The sequence below is a fragment of the Panthera pardus genome, unplaced genomic scaffold (assembly GCF_024362965.1).
Source record: "Panthera pardus isolate Hobbes unplaced genomic scaffold, ASM2436296v1 HiC_scaffold_2, whole genome shotgun sequence".
Lineage (NCBI taxonomy): Eukaryota > Metazoa > Chordata > Mammalia > Carnivora > Felidae > Panthera > Panthera pardus.
Window position 1 is genome coordinate 123994570 of NW_026526765.1, and position 27020 is coordinate 124021589.

The 27020-nt window shown below is 39.7% G+C and overlaps 1 protein-coding gene across 2 annotated transcripts; it reads left to right on the forward strand.

Moving 5' to 3' along the window:
* The first annotated feature begins 844 nt into the window (after positions 1-844).
* Positions 845-26458, forward strand: ETF1 (eukaryotic translation termination factor 1). 2 transcript variants are annotated; one of them, XM_019424319.2, is made up of 11 exons: positions 845-959; positions 1120-1223; positions 17433-17608; positions 18121-18260; positions 20855-20993; positions 21942-22132; positions 22963-23092; positions 24063-24218; positions 24586-24650; positions 25428-25575; positions 25858-26458. In XM_019424319.2, exons 2-11 carry the CDS (start codon positions 1138-1140, stop codon positions 25938-25940), a joined length of 1314 nt encoding a protein of 437 aa, XP_019279864.1. In that variant the 5' UTR covers positions 845-959; positions 1120-1137; the 3' UTR covers positions 25941-26458. The 2 variants fall into 2 exon arrangements, with proteins under 2 accessions (XP_019279864.1, XP_019279866.1); XM_019424321.2 differs by lacking the exons at positions 845-959; positions 1120-1223 and adding an exon at positions 1245-1350.
* The last annotated feature ends 562 nt before the right edge of the window (positions 26459-27020 follow it).

Below are 27020 nucleotides of genomic sequence, written 5' to 3' on the forward strand. Positions count from 1 at the left end.
TTGAATAAATCCACTGAGGTGAAGAGGGGCATAGTCAACCAAAAATCTCAATTAAAAAAAAAAATAAAGTTCTAACTTATACAGTTGCCCATTTTGCTTCAACGCTCCCCACCTCCGTTCTCAAAAGCTCAGACCAAAATCAAATACTTCAAGGTTTCCAACCTCCCGCAACCCCGGCTTTCTCCTCCCATCACCATAAAGTTCCACGTCCAAAATGAACCCATCCTAGCACTGAGACGAGCTGGAACCTGCTCCCTGCCCCTGCGGGTGGCGGGGACACGGTCGACCCGGGGAAAGTTTCCTAATCCGGACACCCGGGCTGGGAGCCTGAACGCACGTCGGCAGAAGCACTTCGTCAGCTACGAAGCCACGAAGCCTAAGTTGTTTCCTTCAGACTTCTCAGACGCAATTCAAGTCGTGCGTCCCAGCCTGAGCGGTTGGCCGCGCGTCGCAGACCTTCGGACGCCCACCAGAATCACGAAGGAAGGACTGAAAAGACGACGACCCTTGCGCCTCGCCCTTTAAAAAACACCCCCAATCAAGGCTGGCCGGGAGCTGAGTAAATCCTCGCGAGAATCACCGGCTTCCGCCCGCTTCCTCCACCCGGCTAGCGGGACCGGAAGGAAGGCGCCACTTCCCCGCCCCGGGACCTACCTCACAAGGCAGCGCGAACCCAGCCGTGACCAATCAGAGGACTCATTGTAGGCCGCGGCGCGGAGGGCCAATGGAAAGTCGCGACGCGCGCAGAGCTTCCCCTCTTCCGCACCGGCCCCCTCCCTTCCGCCCGCCGACTTCCACTTAGCCTCTGGCGGAGGAAGTGATGTCACAGGCCCCATGTGAGCGGATTGCAACACATGCAGCTGCCTGGAGAGAGGGAGCCGGTGTCCTACGTCAGAGCCGCCGCCGCGGAGCCGCCGCCGGGGAGGAGCAGCCGCTGCCGCCCAGGACTGGGCCCTTAGGTAAGCCGAGGGAGGGAAAAGCCAGCGACCGCCGCGGCGGGCTGCGCGGGGCAGGAAGAAGAGGGCCTCTCGGGGGTGGCAAGGAAGGGGGCCGCTCTGCCCCAGCGGCGGCGCTAACTCTGTGGTCTTGGTGTCTCCGGGCCCCGCCGGGCCGCTCTAGGGAGGAGGAGGCGAGAAGATGGCGGACGACCCCAGTGCTGCCGATAGGAACGTGGAGATCTGGAAGATCAAGAAGCTCATCAAGAGCTTGGAGGCGGCCCGCGGGTGAGCGCCGCGTCCGGCCCCCCCGTGCCCTCTTGGTTCCCGGACCCCTCAGGATGGCCGCCCCCGCGCCGCATGGCCGGATGAGGAGAACCAGGCACTAGTCAACTCCCGCCTTCTGGATCTCTGGGTAGTAGCCCCCGACCCAGGGGCGAGGGTCTGCGCGGTTGGCCCGAGAAGGGATCCTTCCCCTGCTTCGGGGCATAAGGGGCCCCGCTCCCGGGTCTCGGACCACTTAACCCCTTACGTGAGAGGTCATTGCTACTTTTGAATCTCTCCCAGGTACTTGAATCCAACACTTCCCTCTTCGACTCCAGGTGCTGCCCCCCTACTCGGGTACTTGGGGAGAAAGGGCTCGGCCTTCCTTTCCGAACGCTCTTCCCTGATTTCCTCTCTTCTTCCTTCATGTTTCTCAGCCATACCTTATTAAAATGGCCTCTCCCTCCTGTTTTTCTGAGACCCGAGTGGGTGAAGTTTGGATGGGACAGGACGGAGACGTGGTCAGGGACAACCTCTTTCTGACTTCCTCTGATATCTCTGGGTCTTCCAGCTCTTCCCAGATGACTTCCCCCAAGTCCTCTACCCCCGGAGCTTCCTGGTTTTAGCTGTTAAAGTACCCGCGTATAAATTGAAAATGCCAACATATGCGGGGTCGAATAGAAGGGACATTTTGGTTGCCTGGGTCTGTATATCCAGGAGAAATCCGGATTATGGGGCAGTTGATGGATGTGAACTGTTAACAGGGTCATTTTTCTCCTCTCTCTGGAACTTTCAGGGATAGAGGTTCCTGATGTACTAGTGCTTGTTGAAATTCAGAACTGAATTAGATGGGCTTTGGGTCTCCTTTTGTAAATTTTGTGGATGTGCACTATGGAAATGTTATATTGAAACTGGGTATATATGCTCCTTTTAGGTTAACAAAGAATTACTTGGTGAAGTTGTGTCAGAGGTACTCCCCTTTTCTCACTTTATTTTGTTCTTTTCCCAGTTGTAGGAACTTTTTGGTTACAGGAAGTGGCCCAAAAAAGCATTTGGAACATGACATATTTGTATGTTTGAGCATTCTTAGAATAGCAGAGTGCCTTGCCCCAGGCCATTTTGAAGGTTTGTTTTCAGCACAAGAATTGTGCATTCTGGTTTCCAGTCCAGGTTTGTCTTTGATTGGTTGGCTTACAATGATAGGATTAAGCTTTTAATTGTTACCATATGAAATAAGGTGTACTCAGTTACACCAAAGACCTAGGGTTGATAATTGGTTTTGCCATTGTGTCTTGTTCTTACTAAGTTAGTGACATTTCTGCTTGAAGCTTCTGAAAGTTTGGCTCAGTTCAGTGACTTGGGCTTTTGCTAACTCTTTCCCTGATGGAAATTGAAGGTGGCAGCTTATTTTTTATTTAATTTTGTTTCTTTGAACTTAATAAAATACTCAGACCTATATAATAATCTTACAGGAACTTGAACCCAGATGGTTCTGTGCCATATGGTAAATTGAATAATTATTCCCCAAGTGTGAGCACATTATTACAGGAGGGGTAATACAGGTCCTGACCCATTATGTCTGATGCATTACTAGGAATTAGCTAGCCAGGTTCTTTCATTTCACTGGGATCTTCTGTTGTGTTACTTTCAATTGAGTATGGCTTTTATGCATCATTGATGCAGTGTTTAAAGTTGGATATGACCTGTAGATTTGTTCTCTTACTACTTTAATTTGGAGGCAGGTTCACACATTAGAATCTGCATACATTATATTCTCTTAGGAAGTCTAAAATAAATTAACGATTGTAATTTATTGTCTGAGTGTAGTAACATTAAAAATAAAACACTGCATGTAATAACAGCATTTCTTTCTACAGCTTGATGAAGGAAGTTAATTCTTACATTTGACCCTTGCCATGTTACCTAGCCACTTGAAACCTTTAAGCTCCTCTTTACAGCTTTTAAAGGCTTTATCCCTTTGATTAGCAAAGTTCAGTAAAGTTTAAAGCTCACCAAAAATGAGGTTCTTAGTGACTACTTTTTAGTGATGAAGTTAGTTTGGACATTTTAGACCAAAATTAAAGCTTTCTCAAATAGCTGGGAGTAGTCTTCCTTTAAACAAATTATGTGGTTGATAATCATTTCCTACTTTGCTTTTATTCAGGATTTGATTGCATCTTGATCCCATGAAAATTTTAAATCTTGGCTACTTCTGGGTATTAGTAAAGAGTCAACAAGTGTATTCAGCTTGCTTCAGAAGTTTCCCAGTACATACCAATTTCTTTTCAGGAATAGCAAGATTTCATGTTCATGGCTGAACTGTATTAAAGTCTGACTCAGATTATCTTAGTGTATGTACAGTGAGAAATGTTTTCTTAACACTAAGATATTTTAAGAAGTGTAATGACATTTAAAGGCAAACTGAATGACCAGATGAATCTATACGTACTGGTGTTGGGCAGCCTGTGGATTTAAGGAGAAAACTGAAAATGTTCAAGCATGGTTATTAGCACTAGATAGTGAAATTTACTGGTGGATAATAGAATTGTTTTTGAAAGAAATTTTTCCCCCTCCCAGTAGTGTAGAATTCTGGGCATGAAAATCAGATTGGTTTGTTTTTAACAGCTATAAAGTATGGTGTGATAAGAGTAATTTTGAAATTGAGTCAATTTGATTATCTTTTGATAATATTACGCATATTTAGCTTTAAAAGGGAACTGCTGCAAAATGGACTCACTAATTAAGTACATCTGAATAGAGTGAAGTTTCTAAGCACATACTTTATGGAGTAGTTAGTATGTTCTAGACACGGTTAAGCAGTACGCTACTTCATTAATCCTGGCAGAAAGTGTTGACACCATTTGATAGCCAAGGCAATGGGGGCCGAGAGGTTAAATAACTTGGTATCTGAAGTGTAGCAGAGCCCAGGGCTTGAACTAGTGTGTAACAGAGTGCAGTGGATATATTAAATGTTTTCAAAAAATATAAGGCTGGATTGACTCAAATTGGAATCTAAGCTATAACAGCCTTTTAATATTGTCATATCTGTGGAAGAGCATTTATAAGAGCCAAAATGATTAACACAGGGAACTTGGCCAGGAGTCTTTTTGTAGCCCACAATGTACTTAATTTTCTGAATTGAAAGAAGTATTAGTCATATAACTTAAATTTAAGTTAGCTGAAACAGACCTATTTAGTATCATGTAAGTTTAGTTGAATGTTAGTTTCTGTGTGTGTGTTAAATAATATGCCACTTTTTTTGGTATACGTAGTCCCACTTAATGTTAGTGGAAGTTCTTCCTGGTTTATGATTCTCCGTTGTTGGCTTAATGGGGACAAATGTGTATGTAAGCCAAAACTGGAAATAGAGCCATGTGAATGGAACTGTGGTTGTGGGTATTCTGGGTAAGGAACTAAAGCAAGTGGAATATAATGTTACAAAAAAGGTAGGTGGGAAATTTTGGGGGGGTGGGTTTTTTTCCTGCTAATGTTTTTTTGAACCGTCAAGAAATAGCTCCAGAAATAAGGATGGAAGCTTTATAGTTTTCAGGTAATAAAATCATTGCCAGAGCCTGTTCTAGCCAAGGACAGTGGTACATGTGAGAGACAAGGTTAGTTTGGGCTAAATTGCATCTGTAGGTGTCAGAATACTTTTTCACTTATTTTGATGAGGGAACCTTGTAAATGTCAGAAATAATGAAGGCTCAAATAACCCTTGTTTGAAGATCTGCACAGTTTGTAAACTTTATTTAGGTCTTCTGTAGTGGTCTTTGGCATTTTTAAATTTTCCTGTTTAGTTAAAAAACAACTTGTAGATATTTTGACTTTGAAGAAAATAGAAATAATTTGGCTATATACATCACTGTCTTTTCTTTCCCAAAATATAGCTTCTTTTCTGCTCTACTCTTAAATAGTTCTGAAACCAAATTGGGAAGAGGGTCCCACACCAAGCATTTTTCCAGTCTTAGAGGATAACAGCTGAGTGTCCTACAGTTTAATTCTAGTATTACATAAACTTATCATCTGATCCCCTAAGGTAAAGTGTTCAGTCCCATAAGACTGCCCCCATTTGTGGTAAGTCTGGGCTTCCCCTACTTCTGACCTACAGGCTTTAAATTGGGGGCTTAATGATTTGCTAGAATGGCCCACAGAACTTAGGGAAATACTCTACTTAGATTTACTGATATATTATAAAAGATACAAATGAGGAGTACTTAGGGTTAGGTCTAGAAGCATCTGAGTATAGGAGCTTCTGTCCCTGTGGAACTGGGGCATACATCCTAGGTTAACCAACCCAGAAGTTCACTAAATCTTGTTCAAGACGTTATAAAACTTAATCTGCAGATTGTCCCTCCTTCCATGCACCAAACCTTACCCAGAGGTCTTTGGATGGAGCTGAAAGTTCTAACCCTCAGGTAGTTACCTGGCCTTTCTGGTGACCCCCACCCCATTCTGAGACCCACCCTTAGTCACTTCATTAATAAGTCTGGTGTGCTCTTTAGAGACTCCTTATGAGTAACAAAAACCTTCCATAACCTAGGAAATTCTAAGGGTTTCAGAATCTTTGTCAAAAGCTGTGGATGAAAACCACATACATTTCTTATACCATATAACCCTTTTTTTAATAAATCTGTATAAAATTCTTCACATTATGTTGGTATATTATATATACCATATAACGCTTTTTTTAATAAATCTCTATAAAATTCTTTACATTATGTTGGATTAAAAGTAATTTTGTGAGATTGTTGAATAGGTTTTTTTTTTTAACCTTATAGACAAATAATTTGGACAGGCTATGAATATGATTTGAATCGAGTAAAGTATATTAAATGTGTTTGAATACCTTCCCCAAGTGAAAATTGTTGGTTAATAGAACATTCACCTAAATGACATGTGTAATGTTCTCAAAGCCATGAATTTTAGATACTTTTATTTTTACTTAGGTAAAAAAAAACAAAACAAAAAACAAAAATTAGAATGTTTTTAATTTCTTGAGAAGAGATGAACGTAGACTAAATTACAACTACAGACAGAGGTCTTAGCCTCTTACTAAGAGGTCAGGATACAAATGCCACCAACAGGTCTGAGCCATGAGAAGAGAAAAAAGGGAAGAGAAGATATTTGATAGGGTGTGGTAGCCTTCATGCACTCCTGAGTGTCATTGGTTGCCTGCCTCAACTCAGAACTAGTTCTAACAGCTGTTGATTCAGAAATAATGTTTTATGCACTGTGAACCTAATGAACAATTACTGTCTTTGAATTTCAATCCTTGACAGACTTCTCATTGTAGTAGCAGATATACTTATCCTTCCAGGAAGGGAAGGCTTACTGTGGACACGCTCCTAGGTAAGCACAAGTGTCTAATTAGAGTAACTTTTAAGGCCAAATGCAGTGTGGATTATAGGTGTCTCCCCCCCACCCCCATACACACAGACCAGTTGGAACCTTTTATCAGAGGGCTCTTTTTCTTAAAAACTTGGAGTTTGAGGGTGTGCTCAGTGTGGTCCCTTGTGCCGGATGTTCTCTTGTGAGAAAACTTAAAATAAGTTTGGGAGCAGAGCTGAATGGTCTTACATCCTATTTGAAGAGTCCGAAGGAAAAATTTGCCTCTTTTCCCTAGACCCACTGCTGAAACTAAGAATTAGAACAGCAGAAATTTCTTCAGAGTCTGGCGTGTTCTCTATGGATCTCAGAATAGAACCTTTTTGTAGGATACATTCTATAGGTGTCTATTAATTCTTCAGCAGCCTGTTATCTTTTTTTTTTTTAACATTTATTTTTGAGGCAAGAGAGTGCACGAACAAGGGAGTGACAGAAAGAGAGGACGACACAGAATCCAAAGCAGGCTCTAGGTTCTAAGCTAGCCACACAGAGCCTGATGTGGGGCTCAAACCCACAAAGCACGAAATCATGACCTGAGCCAAAGCAGCTGCTCAACCCACTGAGTCACCCAGGTGCCCCTCAGCAATCTGTTACCTTAATGAGGGGGAGAGGGATTAGAGAGAGGGCTTTGAGGCCCTTCTTTCCAGCAGGTTGGAAATTAGGTTTCTTGTGGGCACTTAACCCAAAGAGCATGAAGTTTTCTTTTGATAACAGCTCTAATGCCACTGGACACACTTTAAACCTTTGCCTGCTTTGTATTAAGAATGGAGACTTCCCAGGGTGCCTGGGTAGCTCAGTTGGTTAAGCATCCAGCTTCAGCTCAGGTCATGATCTAGCGGTCTGAGTTCAAGCCCTGGGTTGGGCTCTGTGCTGACAGCTCAGAGCCTGGAGCTTGCTTTGGATTCTCTCCCTCTCTTTCTGCCCCTCCCCAGCTTGCGCTCGCTTGCTCACTCACTCTCTCTCAAAAGTAAATAAACATTAAAAATTAAAGAAAAAAAGGGAAACTTCCTTGTTTGTTATTTTTGTCACTTTCTGAACAGATACCTTTTCTTTCTCTCAATATCAGTGAATGAAAATTAAGAGAAATAATTTTTTGCTTTCTTCTCACCTCCCCCAAAACATAATTGAGTTTTTACAAGCCATAATTTCATTATTCTCTTACAGATACAAAGATGAAAACAGATTTGATTCTTACATGTTATACATTGATCATGTTTCCTATGCTTTAATACAGCTCTTTCAGTCTGCTTAATTTGTATGTAATTAACAGCAGTTTTCAAACATGAAGTTTACATCCACTGTATGCTTTGTCTTTTGTCCCCATCCTTCCTATCCAGTTCAGAGGACTTGCTGTCTTCAGATGCCTGAAAACTACCTCTTGTCATGCAGATTAACTTGGGGATATTGTGCCTGTGCTCTTCTGTTTTCACATTTTCATTTGATGCTCTAAGGTCTCCTTGAGAAGAATGTTCTTAGTCAAAACAAAAGATTTTTTTCCCTGCCGCATTTGTGGCCCTCTAAATCAGATATTTCTCCAAACCCACATCCACAGTTCTAGATATATAAAAATTGAAGCCTACAAATGCATTTTTACTACTAACCAGTTAGCTTACAAACTTGAATATCTGTAGGTTGGACACTGGACATTTTGAAAGAAATGTGTAATGCAGTGAGGACATGGTCTGACACACAACCCTGAATTGATTATATGAACCATTTCCAGACCCATGTTAGTAAGTACAGAATAACACAGTACATGTTGAAGAGGGGTGTGCTGTAAGATGATGATTAGGGTCTAGAATGAGGTGTTGGATATTATCAGAAACCAAAAGTTGTATAACTACTCAGGCGGATTTCCTAGGCAAGGCAGGTACTGTCATAGAATGTTACCTTGGGCAGTAGTATTTGGCTGATACAGTATCTTTGATACATTGATGGAGTGAAGCTGTAACTGCTGTGGCTTTGAAATTGTAATTGAAATTCATTTTTGATTGAAAGCCAGTTAGTCTAAAATTAGATCCAAGAGCTTTGTGTTGGTTGATGGTGAGCTGTCAGGGTATTGAAATAGCACAGAGCATTTGTGCATGTGTGCCTTGTTCGTAAAGTTGGCATGACAAAGCTTAAGACAGTCCCAACAGTTTGCCTTTCAACCTAAATAAACTTTGATTTGCAAGTAATGAAAAGTGCTGATCCCCAAACATTAATTCCTTAATACCTCTGGGTGTTTTTAGATTTTACTAAAAAATTTTCTTCCTTTCTTGGCTCCTATTTTCTGGCATCTTCTGGGCTTAATGACTCCATTTAAGCAAAGAGAATCCTCAGGAAAGACAGGGTTAGAGGTTCGTGGCTGAGATGTGTTTTAATAAAACAGTTTTCTAAAGATGAGGTGAATAGCCTACATTTTGACTCACAGCAATTCTGTGAGGAAACTATTGGCATTTCACGGATGAAAAAATTGAAATAAAGAGTGATTAAGTAGCTTGCCTAACATCACGCCCCACCCTGGTGAGGGGCAGTGCTGGATTTTCTGTTCCTACTCCTGATTTCAAAGCCTGTGATCCTATTATACCACGCTGCCTTCCTCTTTGATTGGTATTTCTTTGCTAAGTAGAAACATCTCCCATTCCCTTCTGAAAGGAGGACTCTTGTCCAAGGAGATTTGCATTTCACTAGAGGGAGCAGGTGTGCTGAGACCCAGGAGCAAAGATAAAAGTAAAACAGACATGCTATTTGCAAATCTACCCAAGGAAGAACTTGAGTACCAAACATATTTACTCTTAATGAGCATCGCTGGTGAGGGAAGTAACTTGGGTTTAAATCCTTCCGCAGAATTTCATTTTGTGTATTAGAACAGTAACAAGAAGGCAGTGGCTTTTGTTTTATGTGAAAAGTACTTATAGTGGTGGTAAAGAAACATCAGGTGAACTATCTCATTTCTAGGATTCCTTGTAGAACACTGGTGCCTAATGCTGGTTGTGACTGATACCTGTAGGCTTTGCCTTGATGTGAGACTACTAGAGAAATTTTCCAGCTTCTGCTGCTCCCTGGTGGAATATTCCACTAGGTTAACTTTGTGAAGTTGTTAAAATTTTTCTTTTTAAGACCAAACGAATGCCTGTAATTGTATAAAAAGGCATCAGATACATACATTTTTGTTTTGGGTAACTAAGTAATCGTAGTGCTTTTGAGGGTAAAATACTAAAATGAACCTTTGTAAGCTTTCTGCTGGAAATTTTTGGGACATGTGAGTTATTCTTTTCTCTGTAGAAGCTGCTTTAATGTCTCAGTGTATTCAGATCTTGGACTTTGTCCCATCTGGTAATGGCTTCTGACCCTAAGGTCAATTGCATAAACCAATTTCTGGTAATTCTGTTTAGTCTTTTGAACAGTAATAGAATCCTCCCTCCTAGTTTGGTATTCTCTGAGCTCTTTATAAAAGGCAGGCCCATCCACCTCCAATCTTCCTCATAGATGATGAGGGGCCAGGGCATCAAGTTCAGGATGAACAAAATTAAGCAAAAGAAGACACTTTGGAAGTATTGGTTTTGTTATGTTTAAAGACTAATGGAGTGATTTGGGTTTTTTAACGAAGCGAAAGCTGGGACACTTAGTCATTTCTAGGCAAATGTTGGTTCCTCTCCAAAGACTAGCAAAGTTTTAAATGGTAGTTTAGAATAAATCTCTGGTGTTTGCCTAGAGGAGACCAAATATAGAGGATCCTTTTTCTGATGTTAAGAATTAACGGTTTGTTTATTCATCAGATTCATGTGCTAAAATGATTTGTGCTCTTAAGAAGCTTCTATAGACCTAGTGTAAGCAACATGTTATCTTACTATTTGATACTTGATGGAAGAGAAAATGGGGTTAGATCTTTGAAGTGACTGACAACTAGACAGAAGTAGTGGCTAACTCTGGGTTATATCAAAATAACGTGAACCATGCCACAGCTGTAGGATAAAGCTACTTAAGCTTTTGTATAATAAAATTATTTAAAATGTTAGAGGGGAAAGGATTTCTGCTTTTCTTTATACAAAATTGCTTCTACTGCTCTAGCTATATTAATTTGAACTGCATTTTTGGTTTGGTTCTTTTCTGTTGGAAGATTTGATAAATCCTGTAATCTAAGAATGGTAGTTGCCCTACCACAAAGTCAGCTTTTATCTCTGGACTTAATCAGATTCAAATAAAACTTACCACCATCTGAAATACCCCCCCCCCCAACTGTGCTATCATGTTAATTCTTTCTGATTATACTACTAAAGAGCAGAGGGGTAGAGTACATGGAGCTACAGTTCCATCTGGTTACGTTTCAATGAGCACTTACTATCTGCTATCCATGCTAGGTACTTCACCTGTATTACAGAACCCTCATGACCTTGGGAAGAAAGTAGAAACTGAGGTCCAGTCTGTGCTCCTGGGGCACCTGGCTGTCTCATTTGGAAAAGCATGTTGATTCTTGATCTTAGGATCATGGGTTCAAGCCCCACATTGGATGTAAAGAGTACTTAAAAATAAAAAATCTTCAAAAATAATCTGTGCTCCTAACCAACCTCCTACTCTGTTCCCATATTAAACCCATATCAGAAAGACTGCTGTAGTCTCAAAGTTTAAACTTGGTTTTGTATGTTTGGTAAAAGAAAAATAGAAACCCCATGGTGAATAAGAAATACAGACAAAGGCAATAGAAATTGGAGAGGAACTCAATGATTTTTCAGCTGGTGATCCATATAATGTGGCTAGCTTGGCAATTATCAGAAATGATTTGACTGAGATTTAAGTTGAGTTTTTTGAGCTTGAAAAGGGGATGGTGGGAATCCTTGGGCATCCATATCCTAGGCTCGACTCCATCAAACATTGAGATGAAAGCTCCTTGGTGAGCACATACTCTAAATCGTAATTACAAAGTATTATAGGCAGTCTCTAAAGTGTTCTGGTTCCTAGCCTGAAAGTAGTTCCATTACGTAAGAGTGAGGAGAGGGGTAGCAGGACATTTGTGTTCTATCTGGGAAAAGTTGGACAATTCATTGTGGTTGTATTGCTGCCAGGAAGGGTAAATGACAGCATCTTACCTCCTGCAGGTGGGTTCTGTGAGTTGATCTTCTTTAGGTGTGGATGAGGTCATGGAATTGAGTTCAGCTGGCCAAGAGATCCTTCTTGCAGATGCAGAAAGCTAGCCAAACCAGTGATTCTCAGCCCTAATTACACATCAGAAGTGATGCTGATTCTGTTGAAATCAGTCATTCTGAAAATTGAGACTCCCTCTTAATCACAGTCACCACCACCGTCACTGTCCCTATTGGGGGAGTGATGGAATCAAGGTGGAGGAAGGGGAAATTTTGTTGCTGGGCATTTGTTTTGCTCCTTTAGAAAATTTTCCAGAGATTCAGGGTTCTCATGCAAATAGGTCACTGAACTATGAGGTTTTTTCTTTTTCCAGTTACCTTTCTAAAATGTTCTTGAGCATTATTGATGAATCTTAATAAGCTCTTTACAAGTGAAAGAGTGCCTAGATTTTCTCTGCGTGTCATTCATCAGAAGGTACCTTGAATCCAAATGCTGGAATTCTGAGACCTAAACTTACACACATCCCATAGTCCAGGCTTGTTCTGATTACCTTGCATTTTCTTCCTGAAATACATTTTAGTTCTGGTACTTCAGGTAACCTTATAAATGTCTCTGTGTTAATAGTGCTCAGGATTCACGAAACCTTGGATGGATAACTGGTGGCACTATCATAACCTCTCATCTTAGGGAGAGAAACTTTTCCTTCAACCATCTATTTGAGACTGAAGGAAGGAAAAGCTGTCAGCTCTTTATTTAAATTCTCTTCCTTCCTGAGTTTTGTCTAGTTTTATTTACTGTCTGCATTTAGTCTATTTACAACTACTACTTCCTTCTGCCTCCCAAATATTTTACTTCTCAGAAGTTAGTCTCTGAAAGCATTGATGAACTCTTCTTTGATAAGGGAAAATGCCCCTAAAATGGTGAGAACAAGAAGGAATCTAAGAGCAGAAGCCCCTCGAAGCCCTATGTGGCACATTGTTGTGTATTGTCTGTCTTGCTTTGCCCAGTTTTTACAACCTGCATGTGAATCATTGCTGTACCTTATAATTCACTAACTCTTAAATGAGAGACTTTTGATTTTTGAAAAAGGATATAGTGGCAAAGCAGACCAGTACATGAAAACTCTTAAATTTAAAAAGGTAGTAGTTTGTATATGTAGCCAGCAACTCCTTGGTGAGAGTTTTACTTCTTGTTCTTCCCTGTGGGTTGTTCGGGTTACTTTGAAATAATTCAGCTTCCTTGGGGAGCCTGGATGGCTCAGTCATTTGAGTGTACAACTCATGATTTTGGCTTAGGTCATGATTTCACAGTTCTCAAGTTTGATTTGAACCCGGTTTGATTTGAATCCACGCTGATTGTGCAGAGCCTACTTGGGATTCTCTCTCCCTCTCTTTCTGCCCCTCCCCTGTTCTGTGTTTCTGAAAGAAAAAAAGGAAAGGAAAATTCAACTTCCTTGATTTTATTTTTGTGTTTATACAAACTGGTCTAGCGACCTTGAGTGGCTTGCCTTGGGGGTAAATGAGCGGTTATTTTGTTTGGAAACTTTCCTGGTAAAACTTAAATATGCTTCTGTTAAACCCAACATAAAAAAAAATTCAGATATTATCAAGTAGCCTTTAAATTTTAAAATAGAGGCCATCCATTTAATAAAGATGAATTCAAAAATTTAAGGTGCTCCCCCTCACATAGGAGAGAGAGACGTAAAGGGGAAACTAGTGAAAGGTCATTTTTTGAGCATTAATCAAAATTCAAAAGGAGTAGGAGGCCAAAACTAACTTTCAAGTAGTGTTTCAGATTTAGCAACTTGGTAGAATTTTTTTTTTTTTTTCAAGCTACATTTCTGAATTACTTAAGTGGAAACCTATGGCAAGATAATGTTCTCAGGTTTCTTCATTACTTTGTCCTGTAGAATGTTACATGGTTGTAAGTGTAAGGTTGGTTGTCCAACTCTGGTGCTATAACAGCAAAGTTGCTTAATGAATGCTTATCTTCTTAACCTATCTGCAGTGGAAAGTAAATAGCTGCTTATCTTAAGGTCATTGCTTTGTCCTCTACATGATTATCTTGCTTTAAGGATTTCCTTCAGGCATTTTGGGTTCACTCAGTGAATTTGTCCCAACATCCTCTTTAGCCTTAAATTTTCCATCCTTTGGGGTCTGGTGCCTGTTGACTTCCTGAGCTGAGCCTTCACCCCTGCTATCCTTGGAGCCCCTTCTCTTTCCATTCCCTACTGATTGCCTCTTTGCTGGTTCCATCTCCTAGGAAACTACTCTGTAAATCAGAGCACGTCAGCTTTTAAAAACTGAGCCCTTTTGAGAAATAACTCCTTTGATCCCTAAAGATTCCAAGAGCCCGTGGGATAGAGAAATACGTTCTTTTGAGAATTGTTAATCTGAGAATAAGCACAAGCTAGTAAAGTCCATATTAAAACTTCTCATATATATCTTCTTTTTTCCCCATTTTGTACATTTTCCTATTGTGCATAAATTGACAGCCCCTGTTTAGAGACAGGTAAATGGCAACTACAGTAGAGACCATGTTTGAAGTTAAATTTACGTGTTTAATGTTTCCAGTCCCTATGAAAGCAAAGTCTTCTCTCCCTTAGCCTATAGTATTTGACATAACTCTGTAAAGACTTATCTGAAAGGTTCTTAGGAAATTTCCTTTTTAGAAACCTAGAAAGATAAATTACTGGAAGAAAAGCAGTTTGTTACAGTTGGTTGCTTAAAAATAGGATCCAACGAACTCACTGACGGTAAAGAGCATTTTTCTTTTTTTTGTAATTGAAGATACCCATTTGTTTCATTTGGGAATTCTTTTTCCATCTAGTTCAGAAACTGGAACATGGCCACAGGTAGAATTTTATGTAGAATTTTTTATTTCTGGGCACCTTCTCCTGGTTTAGAAAAATTCCTTTTATGTAGTTGTATTGTGAACATTAAAATGAAAAACATTTTAGAGAGTGATACATCTGACTTAATGTGTGTTTGTGTGTGCATGAGCAAAGGATTGTCCTGAAGCAGTTTTGTTTTATGATCATTTTGATTGTGTTTGTGATGCCAAGTAAAGCTGCTCCTCATAAATTTGCTTGCTTCTCTGGTTTGGCTAGAATACTTGTTCCCCTACCCAAGGGGTGGCAGCAGAGCACACACCATACTTTACCAGGTACTGTCATTTGTCATTGATCAACTTGTAGTTCATTGAGGAAAGTATCGCAAAGGTTATGAACTGACCTTCTGGGTTTTAAATAGAAACCCCAACAGAAACAGTGCCAGTTTCAAAGATAGAAAATAAGCTGATCTGAATAACTATTTTGATAGTTGGAAGGGCTAGATAGGCAGCTTGTCTGCTTATAGAGAAAACTTGTATTGCAAGGGAACTGAGGGATTTACCACTTAGAAAACTTTAAAAGGGCAAGGTCTGGGGCGCCTGGGTGGCGCAGTCGGTTAAGCGTCCGACTTCAGCCAGGTCATGATCTCGCGGTCCGTGAGTTCGAGCCCCGCATCAGGCTCTGGGCTGATGATGGCTCGGAGCCTGGAGCCTGTTTCCGATTCTGTGTCTCCCTCTCTCTCTGCCCCTCCCCCGTTCATGCTCTGTCTCTCTCTGTCCCAAAAATAAATAAATAAAAAAAAAAACGTTAAAAGGGCAAGGTCTTATGTAAATGAGGTCCCTTTCCAACATTAATACTGGGAAAAAACAAATTTGCGGGATTAATTTTACTATATGAAGATATTTTTCCAGACATTTTAAAATTTCAGATACCTGTGGATAAAGGTTTTCTCTACATTTTATTGTAGAGTGCCCCAAGAACTGCTAATTTAAAGAGAATGTGTGTTTTAAATTTTTGTGTTATCGTAAATGAACTTTTAGCTTTTGTATTGTGGCAGAGTACACACAACATGAAATTTAACCATCTCGGCCAATTTATTTATGCAGTTAAGTAGTGTTAAAAATACGTTCAGTGTTACGCAACCAGTCTTCAGAACTCTTTATCTTAGAAAACTGAAACCATGCTAAACAACAAAACACCCTATTTCCCCTTCCCCCCATTCACAGCAACCCACTGTTCTTTTTGTCTCTGTTAATTTGACTACTCTTAGATACCTCATGTAAGTGGAATCATACAGTATGTGTCCTTTTGTATATGTTTATTAGCCTAAATTGTTCAAGGCTCATACAGATTGTAGCATGTGTCAGAATTTCCTTTAAGGCTGAATAATATTTCACTGTATCTATATATGTACCACTTTTTTGTGTTACTATTGATCCATCAAATGGATAGATGGACGTAGGAATTCTAGCCATCTTTTGGCTGTTGTGAACATTGCTGCTGTAAGCATTTAGTGCCTAAGTATCTGGTTCCCAGTTTCACTCTTTGGAGTATATACCCAGAAGTGGCAATGCTAGATGATGTGGTAATTCTATGTTCATGTGAACGACTGCCATGCTGCTATTCATAATGGCTGTGTGATTTAACATCACCCAGCAAGACATAGGGTTCCAATATCTCCATGTCTTTGCCAACACTTGTTATTTTGTTTTTTGATGGTAACTATTTTAATGGGTGTGAAGTGTTTTTGTGTGTTGATTTGCATTACCCTGATGATTAGTGATGAGTTCATTTGTTTTGATAATGTAGTTTTGTGTTTGCTTCAAGTAGAAGTAGAAATATTGAAATGAGATCTTGTTAATAAATGTCTGGAGAATGTAGCTAAAAAAGGTTTTGGCATCAATACTGAGGTTATACCGAAGTTGGTGGCTGCTCGAAAGGGACCTCCCACGTGGCAAGGCTTTGATAGTAGTGTCCTTCATAGTTCAGAGTTTGGTCCTGGTTTTGAATTTTAGAAGCTGGAATTTGAGCACCCTGAATTGGCCAATTTCTCATATATGGGTTGTGTGTGTCTTAGATTGAAAAATGATTAATATGGGGGCGCCTGGGTGGTTCAGTAAGCGGCTCTTGATCTTGGCTTAGGTCATGATCTCACAGTTGGTGGGATTGAGCCCCACGTTGGGCTGTGTGCTGACAGCAAGGAGCCTGCTTCAGATTCCCTCTCTCTCTCTCTCTCTCTCTCCCCCTCTCTCCCTCTCTCCCTCTCCCCCCCCCGCCCCCCCTCCACACAGTGTCAAAATGAATTTTTTTTAAAAAGTGATTAATATGTAAAATACGTTTAGAGAAACACATAGAGTAGATGTATGATTTCCTAATTGGGATATTTGTTTGAATTCCAAGATTCTGCTATTCCTATTAGGAACTAGTTTAGTTCCTAAGGGTGCTAAACTAGTGATTTTAAATTTTCATGGTGAGCCTGGAATTTAAAGAAAAGGAGAGACACTATGATATTCAGTTATTTCATCTAGACTTTGTAAAGACTTGTTGTATCATCCTGTGGTGGCTTCTCCCACTGAAGAACCACCAGATTCCAAGCTTCTACCATGGACTCACTGTCAGATTCCAGCCTGTTATCACCCCCTTATGAAAGCTTCTCTCTTTGCCCTTGAAGAATGAGGTGTTTCCCAAGCATCCTTTAAAGTGCCTTACTACTTTTTCTTTTGGCTAGCTAAAATTGATTCAAATAATTGAGTACCTATCACATTCTGATCACTTTTCCTAATTCTGGGCATACTTTGATTACACTGGAATAGTCCCTATCTTCCTAATCACTGAGAGTGATATATTTCTATTTTAAGGGGATTTCATTAGCTCCCTTTACTAATGATAAGCATGAATTTAAACTCTTGACTTATGTGGTACTTGAACCTCTGATGTTACTCTTTCTTTCACAGCAATGGCACAAGCATGATATCATTGATCATTCCTCCCAAAGACCAGATTTCACGAGTGGCAAAAATGTTAGCAGATGAGTTTGGAACTGCATCTAACATTAAGTCACGAGTAAACCGCCTTTCAGTCCTGGGAGCCATTACATCTGTACAACAAAGACTCAAACTTTATAACAAAGGTAATCTAGAATATGATCATTTTCCTCCTCTATTGTGTTTTGGTTATATTTTCCACTTTGATCCTGCCATGATGCTTTTGGTCACTATTGTATCTTTTTCAGATAGCCATCAGCAATTTACCTTTGGCCTTGGAACTTACCCCTCTCTCCCCTTTTTTTTTTCTTTAAAGCAAAGTAGTAGTTACTTAAAAGTGTAAATCCTCCTTTTTTAAACATCTCAAGTATTTTTAAAATTAGGGAGAGAATTCTGCCGGAGAGATTTACAGATATTTCTGCTTTATTTAAATTATGACTTAAAGGAACCAGGGACACGGGGCACCTGGCTGGCTCAGTCATTAGAGCATGTGACTCTTGATTTCAGGGTTGTAGGCTCAAGCCCTCCATTGGTTGTAGAGATTACTTAATAAATCTTTAAAAATAATAAAGGAGTAGGGACAGAACTAGGAACATTTTCTATTAATTGAGGAAAATTAGCTATAGATTTAAGTAGAGAAATTGTGTGTTTTTTGCAGTACCTCCAAATGGCCTGGTTGTTTACTGTGGTACCATTGTAACAGAAGAAGGAAAGGAAAAGAAAGTCAACATTGACTTTGAACCTTTCAAACCAATTAATACGTCATTGTATTTGTGTGACAACAAATTCCATACAGAGGTAAGAAGTTCAAACAGTATTTTCATCATCCCAGAAAGAAACCCTATATCCATTAGCAGTCATTACCATCCTCCCCCCCACCCCCTATCCGTACCCCCGCCTCCCCAAGATCTCTCACCTCTAGGCTACCATTGATTTTGTCTGTCTCTCTAGATTTCACTTATGCTGGGCATTTCATACAATGGGTGGATTTTTGTGACTTGTTTCTTTCACTTAGCATCAGTACTTCATCCTTTTTTATTACCAGATCATATTTGCTATATTTGATTTATCTGTTCATCAGGAATATTAGGAATAATAGTGCTCTGAACATACATGTACCATATGTGTGACCATACGTTTTCATGGGAGGGCAGTACATATACTTAAGAATGAAATTGCTGGGTTAAATGGTAACTGCTTAACCTTTTGAGGAATTGCTAGACTGTTTTCTAAGTCATTGTACCACAAGGCTGGCTATTTAAAAAAAAAAAAAAATTATACATTAATTGTGACACACTGAATGACCATCATTATGTTTGAAGAAAGTGCTAAACTGGGTTTGGAGAACTGGTTAGAGGTGAAGAAATAATTGCCTATCTCTCCATCTCTCCATCTCTCCCTGTATACCCATGATACTTGCCTATATTTCTTGCATCCTTAGTTTTCAGTTCACAAATTATAAAACCTTTAGGACTGTAAGAGCTTTTATTTCCCCATGAAACTTTTGAGTGACAGAGATGCCATAAGATAAAATTTAAGGGTGGAAAGGAAACCTCATTAGAGTGACCTAAATCAGTCAACAGTAGAACAATCAGGAATTCACAGCTGGCTCCTAGTTCAGTCTTTTGCTTTTCATCAACCTAGGGAAAAACCTCTACAGTGGAATTAGAACTGACATTTGTCGACACAGTTTACAATGGATGATTTCTGCTAACTTGACAGGAAGTCCAATTCCAGTTGGATCTTGGTTCGTTGCATAGATGATTGAGACTGTTCTCTGGGCTATCTTGCCAGCCTCTTTTTGGCAAAAGCTTCATTGGGAAGGCTCTTAGCTACCATGTCCCACTTACCTGTATCTAGTTTCATGAAAGCAGATTTCAAGTCTTAATTTAAGTAGTACCTGTTACTTGTGTTATCTAGCTTTTATTAAGCTAGCTTCATTGGTATTTCTAAACCTTAATCCTTCCAGGTACTGTTTAATCTTGCTAGCTTTGTTTATTTTGGCTTCAGCTGATATGTTGATAACTAGATGTGAATGTGACATGCTGTACAACACAATTTATGTCGCTTCATCAGGACAATTATACATTCTTAAGAGGGATAAGTATTCCCTGATGAGCAGAATTATTGAAAACCTAAACTAATCAAGCCACCTAAGAGATTGCGACATAATGGCACAAGATTCATGTCTTAATGCTAATTTTCAGATATGGTATGATTAAAGATTGATTACTAATGATTAATCTGCTTTCTGGTCAATTCTTAAAGGAAATATTTTCTTCCTTAGTTAAAATGGAAAGGGTATTTCTTAACTCCAAAGAAGCCTGGCACCTAGGAACTAATCATCTACCAGGTGTGCACATTCCATCATGAAAACTCTTGACCCATCTATATGAGTTCCAGGACTATTTAAATATTTGTTCTTTGTGGGGACAGAACTATGGGATATAATTATAAGCTAACCTAGAAGGGGAATTGTCCCCCAGAAAAACTCCAAATCATTAGCTATATAATACCTTTAAAATAAAATTGAGTTTTAGGGGTGCCTAAAATTGAGTTTTAGGTGGCTCAATCCATTAAGTGGCCAACTTCAGCTCAGGTCATGATCTCACCGATTTCTGAGTTTGAGCCTCATGTCGGGCTCTGTACTGCCAGCTCGGAGCCTGGAGCCTGCTTCAGATTCTGTATGTGTGTGTGTCTGTCTGTCTCTGTGTCTCTCTCTCCCCGCCTCCTCTCCCTCCCTCCCCCACTCACGTCTCTCTCAAAAATAAACATTAAAAAAAAACTTTTTTAATAAAATTGAGTTTTAGATCCTGATACCATTAAGGGTGTTCAAGACATCTATGTTAAATGAAACATTTCAAATCTAGATCTTTTTGTAGACTTTCTGGGTTTTCTCCTCATGGACTCCTTCTCTAGAGTTGATTTACAAGATACCCTTATTTGCTATAATGAATACTGCCTGCTAATGATGGGATAATACAGAAAGTGACCTGATGGAGGTTAGCTTTTTGTACTGTTGTTGTTTTAGAGTTTGGACTTTTCATTTGAACATTATGTTCCATGGATTGCCATCAGACTAAATCAAATCAAGGATAGAATTAATCTGAACCCTAAACCTCTCTTGGTTTTCTATTCATGTGTCCAGGTCAGGTTTGTTGAAGGGCTTTCTATCATTATTGTTGGTGTTTTTCCCTGCATCTGTTTCAAAATTGACCGTATGGGTTACATATTTATAGCTATAGTCTAAATCATTCCATAAAATGACTTTAAGTACTCCTACCATTCTGGATGGGGTGAAAGGGCTTGTATGTACATCCTTTTGGATTTTGTCTTGCCTAACAAAGCTTTGGGATTTATTTATTGTGTGATAACTTATGTTTGCTTTTCAGGCTCTTACAGCACTACTTTCGGATGACAGCAAGTTTGGCTTCATTGTAATAGATGGTAGTGGTGCACTTTTTGGCACACTCCAAGGAAACACAAGAGAAGTCCTACACAAATTCACTGTGGATCTCCCAAAGAAACATGGTAACACAGGAGGAGAACATGAGCCCATTTTGTGTCTAGCAAAAAGGAAACAAATAGTACAGTTGACCCCTGAACAACACATATGGGTCCCAACCTCTGTGCACAGTTGAAAACCCACATAAAACTTTTTTTTTTTTTTTTTTTAAGTTTATTTATTTACTTACTTGTTTTGAGAGGAGAGACAGAATCCCAAGCAGTCTCCATACCCAGTGCAGAGCCTGTTGGCAGGGCTTACTCTCATGAACTGTGAGACTGTGACCTGAGCTAAAATCAGGAGTGAGTCAGATGCTTAACTGACTGAGCCACCCAGGCACGCACTTTCACCCCCCACCCCCGCCAAACACACACATATAATTTTTGACTTCTCAAAAACTTACCTACTGATAACCTATTGTTGGAAGTCTTCACCATTAACATAAACAATTGACTAACACATGTTTTGTATGTTAATTATATTTTGTACTGTATTCTTTAAGTTAGGGAAAAAAATGTTAATGAGAAAATCATCAGAGAGAAAATACATTTACAGAAATATACTGTGTTTTTCTTAAGGGTCAACTGTAGGGGCACCTGGCTGGCTCAGTTGGTAGAGCGTGCAACTCTTGATCTTGGGGTTGTGATTTCAGTCAAGCTGCACACTGGGGGTAGAGATTACTTTAACAAATAAAATATTTTTTTAAGGGGTGGTCAACTACATAAAGGGAATAACTCCAGATGAGAGGCATCATGAAATGACACATGACTCATTGGTGCTTATGATTCTTCTTTTGATAAGATAATTGGTATTTATTCTGAAAATGTGTATCAGTTTGTGCCAAACAATCATTTAAAATAAATAGTAATTTTTCTCTGTCTTTGTGTTAGATAATGGCATGATTCGTTTTTAATTAGCAAGTTATTTTGTACTTCTTACTAATTACCCATTTTTTCCCACATTTTGTGTCAAAGGTAGAGGAGGTCAGTCAGCCTTGCGTTTTGCTCGTTTAAGAATGGAAAAGCGACATAACTATGTTCGGAAAGTAGCTGAGACTGCTGTACAGCTCTTTATTTCTGGGGACAAAGTGAATGTGGCTGGTCTTGTTTTAGCTGGATCAGCTGACTTTAAAACTGAACTAAGTCAATCTGATATGTTTGATCAGGTAAGTGAGAAGTAGATGCTCTGTTAAGTTGCTAGGTGAGAGTAGTGGGTCCTCTGAGCACTGGGACATGCACATCTTTTTGGTTTTCAAGTGATAGATTTCATGTTTAAAAACAAGTTGACAGAATTTCATGTTTAAAAACAAGTTGACAGGTTTTTATTAAGAAACATTCCTCCACGTTTTTCTGGGTCTTTTTTCTCTTTGAAAACCAACCATTTTTAGATAGAATCATTATGATCTGGTGGCAGCTTCTGGTTTAGTGAATTGCTATAATTAGCCTCAAAATGGAATGTGATTTCAGAGAAAGTAGGGGTTTTTCTGGTCTTCTTCTGATTTATTTCTGGAGGTAAATAAAGCAGTGAAACTCCCAGTAATATGATAGAGCTGATTAGCCTAAAGCATTTAATCCAAAAAAATCTTTTGGTCTATGACATGGACTCAGGCATAACACATTTCAAAGGTGCTCTTGAGAGGGAGTAGCATTATATGGTAGAAGTCTCAACCAAAGAAGTGGTGTTGTACTCAACCACTTTATATGGCAGGAACCAATATCCTGTTTCCTTAACAAGGAACTTAGTCTTGTTGGTGATTAATGAGTTGTCAAATCTAATCAAATGTGTGATATGACTGGCTGGGGAAGTTACACTTTACAGTGTTGCTCACTGAGACCTGCTCATGAACATACTGGGCTCTTTCCCCGTATTCTCCCTCTTTAGACTTTAGTTAGAAGTGGTTAAAGACCCATTAAGAAGAAGTGTGTCTTGGTCAAGGTGTTTTGAAGTACTAATGATGCTTTTTTTTTTTTTTTTTTTTTAATGTGTGTATGTCAGAGGTTGCAGTCAAAAGTTTTAAAATTAGTTGATATATCCTATGGTGGTGAAAATGGGTTCAACCAAGCTATCGAGCTATCTACTGAAGTCCTCTCCAACGTGAAATTCATTCAAGAGAAGAAATTAATAGGTATCAGTGAAATGCAACTTACTTATTATGTGAAATGTATTTGTATGTATGTTTGTGTGTGATTATATATATGTAACAAAATGCCAAAACGGTAAGAGGAAGATTGAGGTAAGAGGAAGATTGAACGTTTGTATTAAAATCTTCCTCAGTGGAGTCATTAATCTTCCTTTATTCTTGAGTTCTAGTAAGTGTGCTTGTATTTCCACTCTTTTTACCCTTTGGCAATAGGAACCAAACTTCAGTTTTCACATATTATCTTTTATAATGCAGTGGTGAATAGAGACCAAATTAAAGATTAATCTGGCCATTGGGGCACCTCGGTGGCTGAGTCGGTTAAGCATTGGCTTGGGTCTTATTCTTACGTTTCCTGAGTTCCCCGCTTGGTTTTGTGCTGACAGCGTGGAGCCTGCTTGGGATTCTCTCTCCTCTCCTCTCTCTGCCCCTACCCTGCTTGTGCTCTCTCTCAAAAATAAACAAACCTTAAAAAAAAAAAAATCTGGCCATTATTTGGCTTTGTTTCTGATTTATGGAGCACACATTTTTCCAAGTGGTTGTGTATTTGGCCCCGCTATTAACTCTTGAGTCAATTTCTAGAGCCTCAACTAGAGTGGTAGGACTTTTCACAGCTTTTGGCTCTTATTTTTAAGTTGTTATTTTCTCTCTCTTGGGTTTTTTTAAGTTTATTTTTTTATTATTTATTTTGAGAGAGTGCATGTGTGCGCAAGCCGAGGAGGGGCAGAGAGAGAGAGAGAGAGAGAATATCAAAGCAGGCTCCACACTGTCAGAATGGAGCCTGATGCAGGGTAATCTCACAGACCATGAGATTATGACCTGAGCCAAAACCTAGAGTAGGATGTGCAACTGACTGAGCCACCCAGCCACCACTATCTCTTGGATTTTGAGCTAGAAAGTCTATTTCTACAAAGGAAACTTTTAATATATGTGCTTCCTCACCTATCCCTCATCACAGGACGATACTTCGATGAAATCAGTCAGGACACGGGCAAGTACTGTTTTGGAGTTGAAGATACACTAAAGGCTTTAGAAATGGGAGCTGTAGAGATTCTAATAGTCTATGAAAATCTGGATATAATGAGATATGTTCTTCATTGCCAAGGCACAGAAGGTATGAGAATTAGAAAGTTAAATAAGATTATGGTTTGTTGGTGACCTCTGTGTTCTGGAAACCTGGGGTGGAAATTTGGGAGAGGTGGCTTCTGTCTGCGTAAACTGTTTTGCTTGAACTGATAAATGTCTGCTTAAGACTGTTAAATTTCCTGAGGACAAGAACTGTATCTTGAGTATGTTTGGTGTTTACTTACGGTAGGAGCAGTATACCTAGTAGACATTAAGTGCATGCTGACTAATATTGCTTATAAAAAGAAGGTTGAAAGAATGAATTCAGAAGCCCTTTCATCTAACCTGACTTATGGGACTTAAATCTGCTAGTGTATAAGAACTAGGTTAACATACTTTTTCCCCCAATACTACAGAGGAGAAAATTCTCTATCTAACTCCAGAACAAGAGAAGGATAAATCTCATTTCACAGACAAAGAGGTATGTGATTGTTTTCCTAGTCTGGTAATAAATGCAAGGAAAGGAAATCTATGTTAGGGCATTGGCAAAGTAGAGTATCAGCTTTGAGATACCACACTTCATACTCTTGGCAGTGGGGGGCAACGGGAGGTGGTCACGTCTTATATGCTACATGCCTGTCTGATTCCAAGGAAGGAGACCGTGCCATGAAGTAGTTAAATATTCTCATTCTTGAAATAGTAAAGAGGAAGATTTGATTGACTAGTGCCTCTTCTGCATTGTGAATCCTGTGCTACTTTCTTCACTCACTTTATAAGCTTTTGTACTGAAACAGCTTCTGCAGCTTTGGTCTATATGCATCACCACAAAAGTGTCACCTGGCCAGCACAGATCACTTAAAGTTCCTCAAATTCTGAGTTGAATGACTTTGTTTTTCACAAGGTTGCTCTAAAAAGTAAATTTGGCTTGTCTCTTCTGGGCTGTTAAATGAGTGCAGCCTGGAGACACTTTACAACAGCCTGACTTTAGAGACAACAACAGGAACCAGAAGTTGAAAAACTGCTAAGTGTGTGTTGACATTTTATCATTGAGCCAGAGCCTGAGGAGGAATGTTATTTGAAATAGAACTTCTGTGCTATTAGAATTATGTCATTAGAAACCAGAATTCACATAGAGCATGGCACACACACTTAATAAGGAGAGAGAATGAGAATGATCGTGGGTCCGGGAGCTAGGGTGGCTAAGTCTTGATTACATCCTAATCCCATTTTTTCTGTATCTTCGTGGTCACCCTTGCAGACAGGACAAGAACATGAGCTGATCGAAAGCATGCCCCTGCTGGAATGGTTTGCTAACAACTATAAAAAATTTGGAGCAACGTTGGAAATCGTCACAGATAAGTCACAAGAAGGATCCCAGTTTGTGAAAGGATTTGGTGGAATTGGAGGTAAGTAGCAAATAAGAAAACTAAACTTACGGCCAGGGTCTCAGGCCAAAGCTTTCCTGGCTATCCCAAAATCAAGCTATGAGATGAAGTGTGCTCATCCAACGAGGCAGAGGCAGGAGGTTGAGGCAGCACATGGTTGCAGGTTCCTTGGTTGGAACTGTATTTTTTATCATCATCTCTTTGTTTTCTGTAATTCTACAAGGGAATTGGACTTTCCTTACTGAAATGAACCTTCCCCATCCCAGGAACACTGGTGATTTACTCTTTGATTTGCTTTCCCAGGTATCTTGCGGTACCGAGTAGATTTCCAGGGAATGGAATACCAAGGAGGAGATGATGAATTTTTTGACCTTGATGACTACTAGGTAGTCGACATGGGTCCGGCAAAACGTGCCTCACCCTCCAGCATCCAACCCAAGGAGCATACCCGTGGTGGAATCCAAACAGATCCCTGCCTTACAATTGGAACATTTCCAGAACTTAATCCATGAGCATTGGATATTGAAAAGAAAACCGAAACAAAACCAGACCCAACCCTACACTTTGGTTTGTCATGGTGTCAGCGCAGCAGCCTACAACTAAGTTCCTAAAATGCCACTTTGGACTAATTTAAAAAAGAATCCCAGTTTTTACTTTTACTCGATGGTGAAATTGGTTGCTCTTGTATTTTATGAAAAAAAAAAAATGATTTTTTTAACCTTCATACATAGAATCAAAAATACTTTAACTGCTGTAAACCTTCAAAAGTTAATAGAAATGAGATCATACTGGTTTGTTTCTTATTTTGATTGGAGAAAAATTGCTGCATTTCGCAGTGACCCATTTACATGGCATTCTCAGCTTAGACTGCATAAGAAGAAATACATGCGGTGAAATGTTGGAACCATTTTTTCTTGGTCTCTGTTTAATGTTGAAAGGGTGAGCTAATAGGAGGCAATTTCAACTTCACTCCCTCACATTACTCCTCCCCCTCCAGACTGTCAGTTTCAAGGATGCAAATTGCATTGCAAAGTCAAACTGACACAGGAAGCATTTGGGCCAATGCACTGTTCCCTTTCATCTGTTTTGCAGGCGCATTTGTGCCCGGGGTTTGGGAGCCCTTGGCATCAGTTGCATTGATAAGGGTTCCCGTAATCTTAGCCTACTAGAAACCAGTTTGGGATGGATATGATGGGGCTTCTGTGCTATTGCTGGGATTGGGAGAAATAAAACATGCAATTTAAGTGGAAGCAAAGAAATTTAAAGAATATTTTATTTTGCTTGGGTCTGTCCTTGGTAAAAGGGAGATGGTTGTGTTTTCCTTGTGTTGGATGGCATGATTATGTGAATGTTTTGATTTTTTTTAAAGTGAACTGCAAGGTTTTTCACAGGAACGACTGACAAGACATGTATGACTGTGCATGTAATTATAAACCCCTGACCTCCTGGTGGGGTTGGAGCATCTG

What these genes read in the sequence shown, in the direction of transcription:
- ETF1 (XM_019424319.2), top strand. Translation starts at nt 1,138, where the DNA reads ATGGCGGACGACCCCAGTGCTGCCGATAGGAACGTGGAGATCTGGAAG. An exon ending in AGCTTGGAGGCGGCCCGCGG is followed by an intron (nt 1,224 to 17,432) that starts GTGAGCGCCGCG and finishes TTTCTTTCACAG; the next exon opens with CAATGGCACAAGCATGATAT. An exon ending in AGGATTTGGTGGAATTGGAG is followed by an intron (nt 25,576 to 25,857) that starts GTAAGTAGCAAA and finishes TTGCTTTCCCAG; the next exon opens with GTATCTTGCGGTACCGAGTA.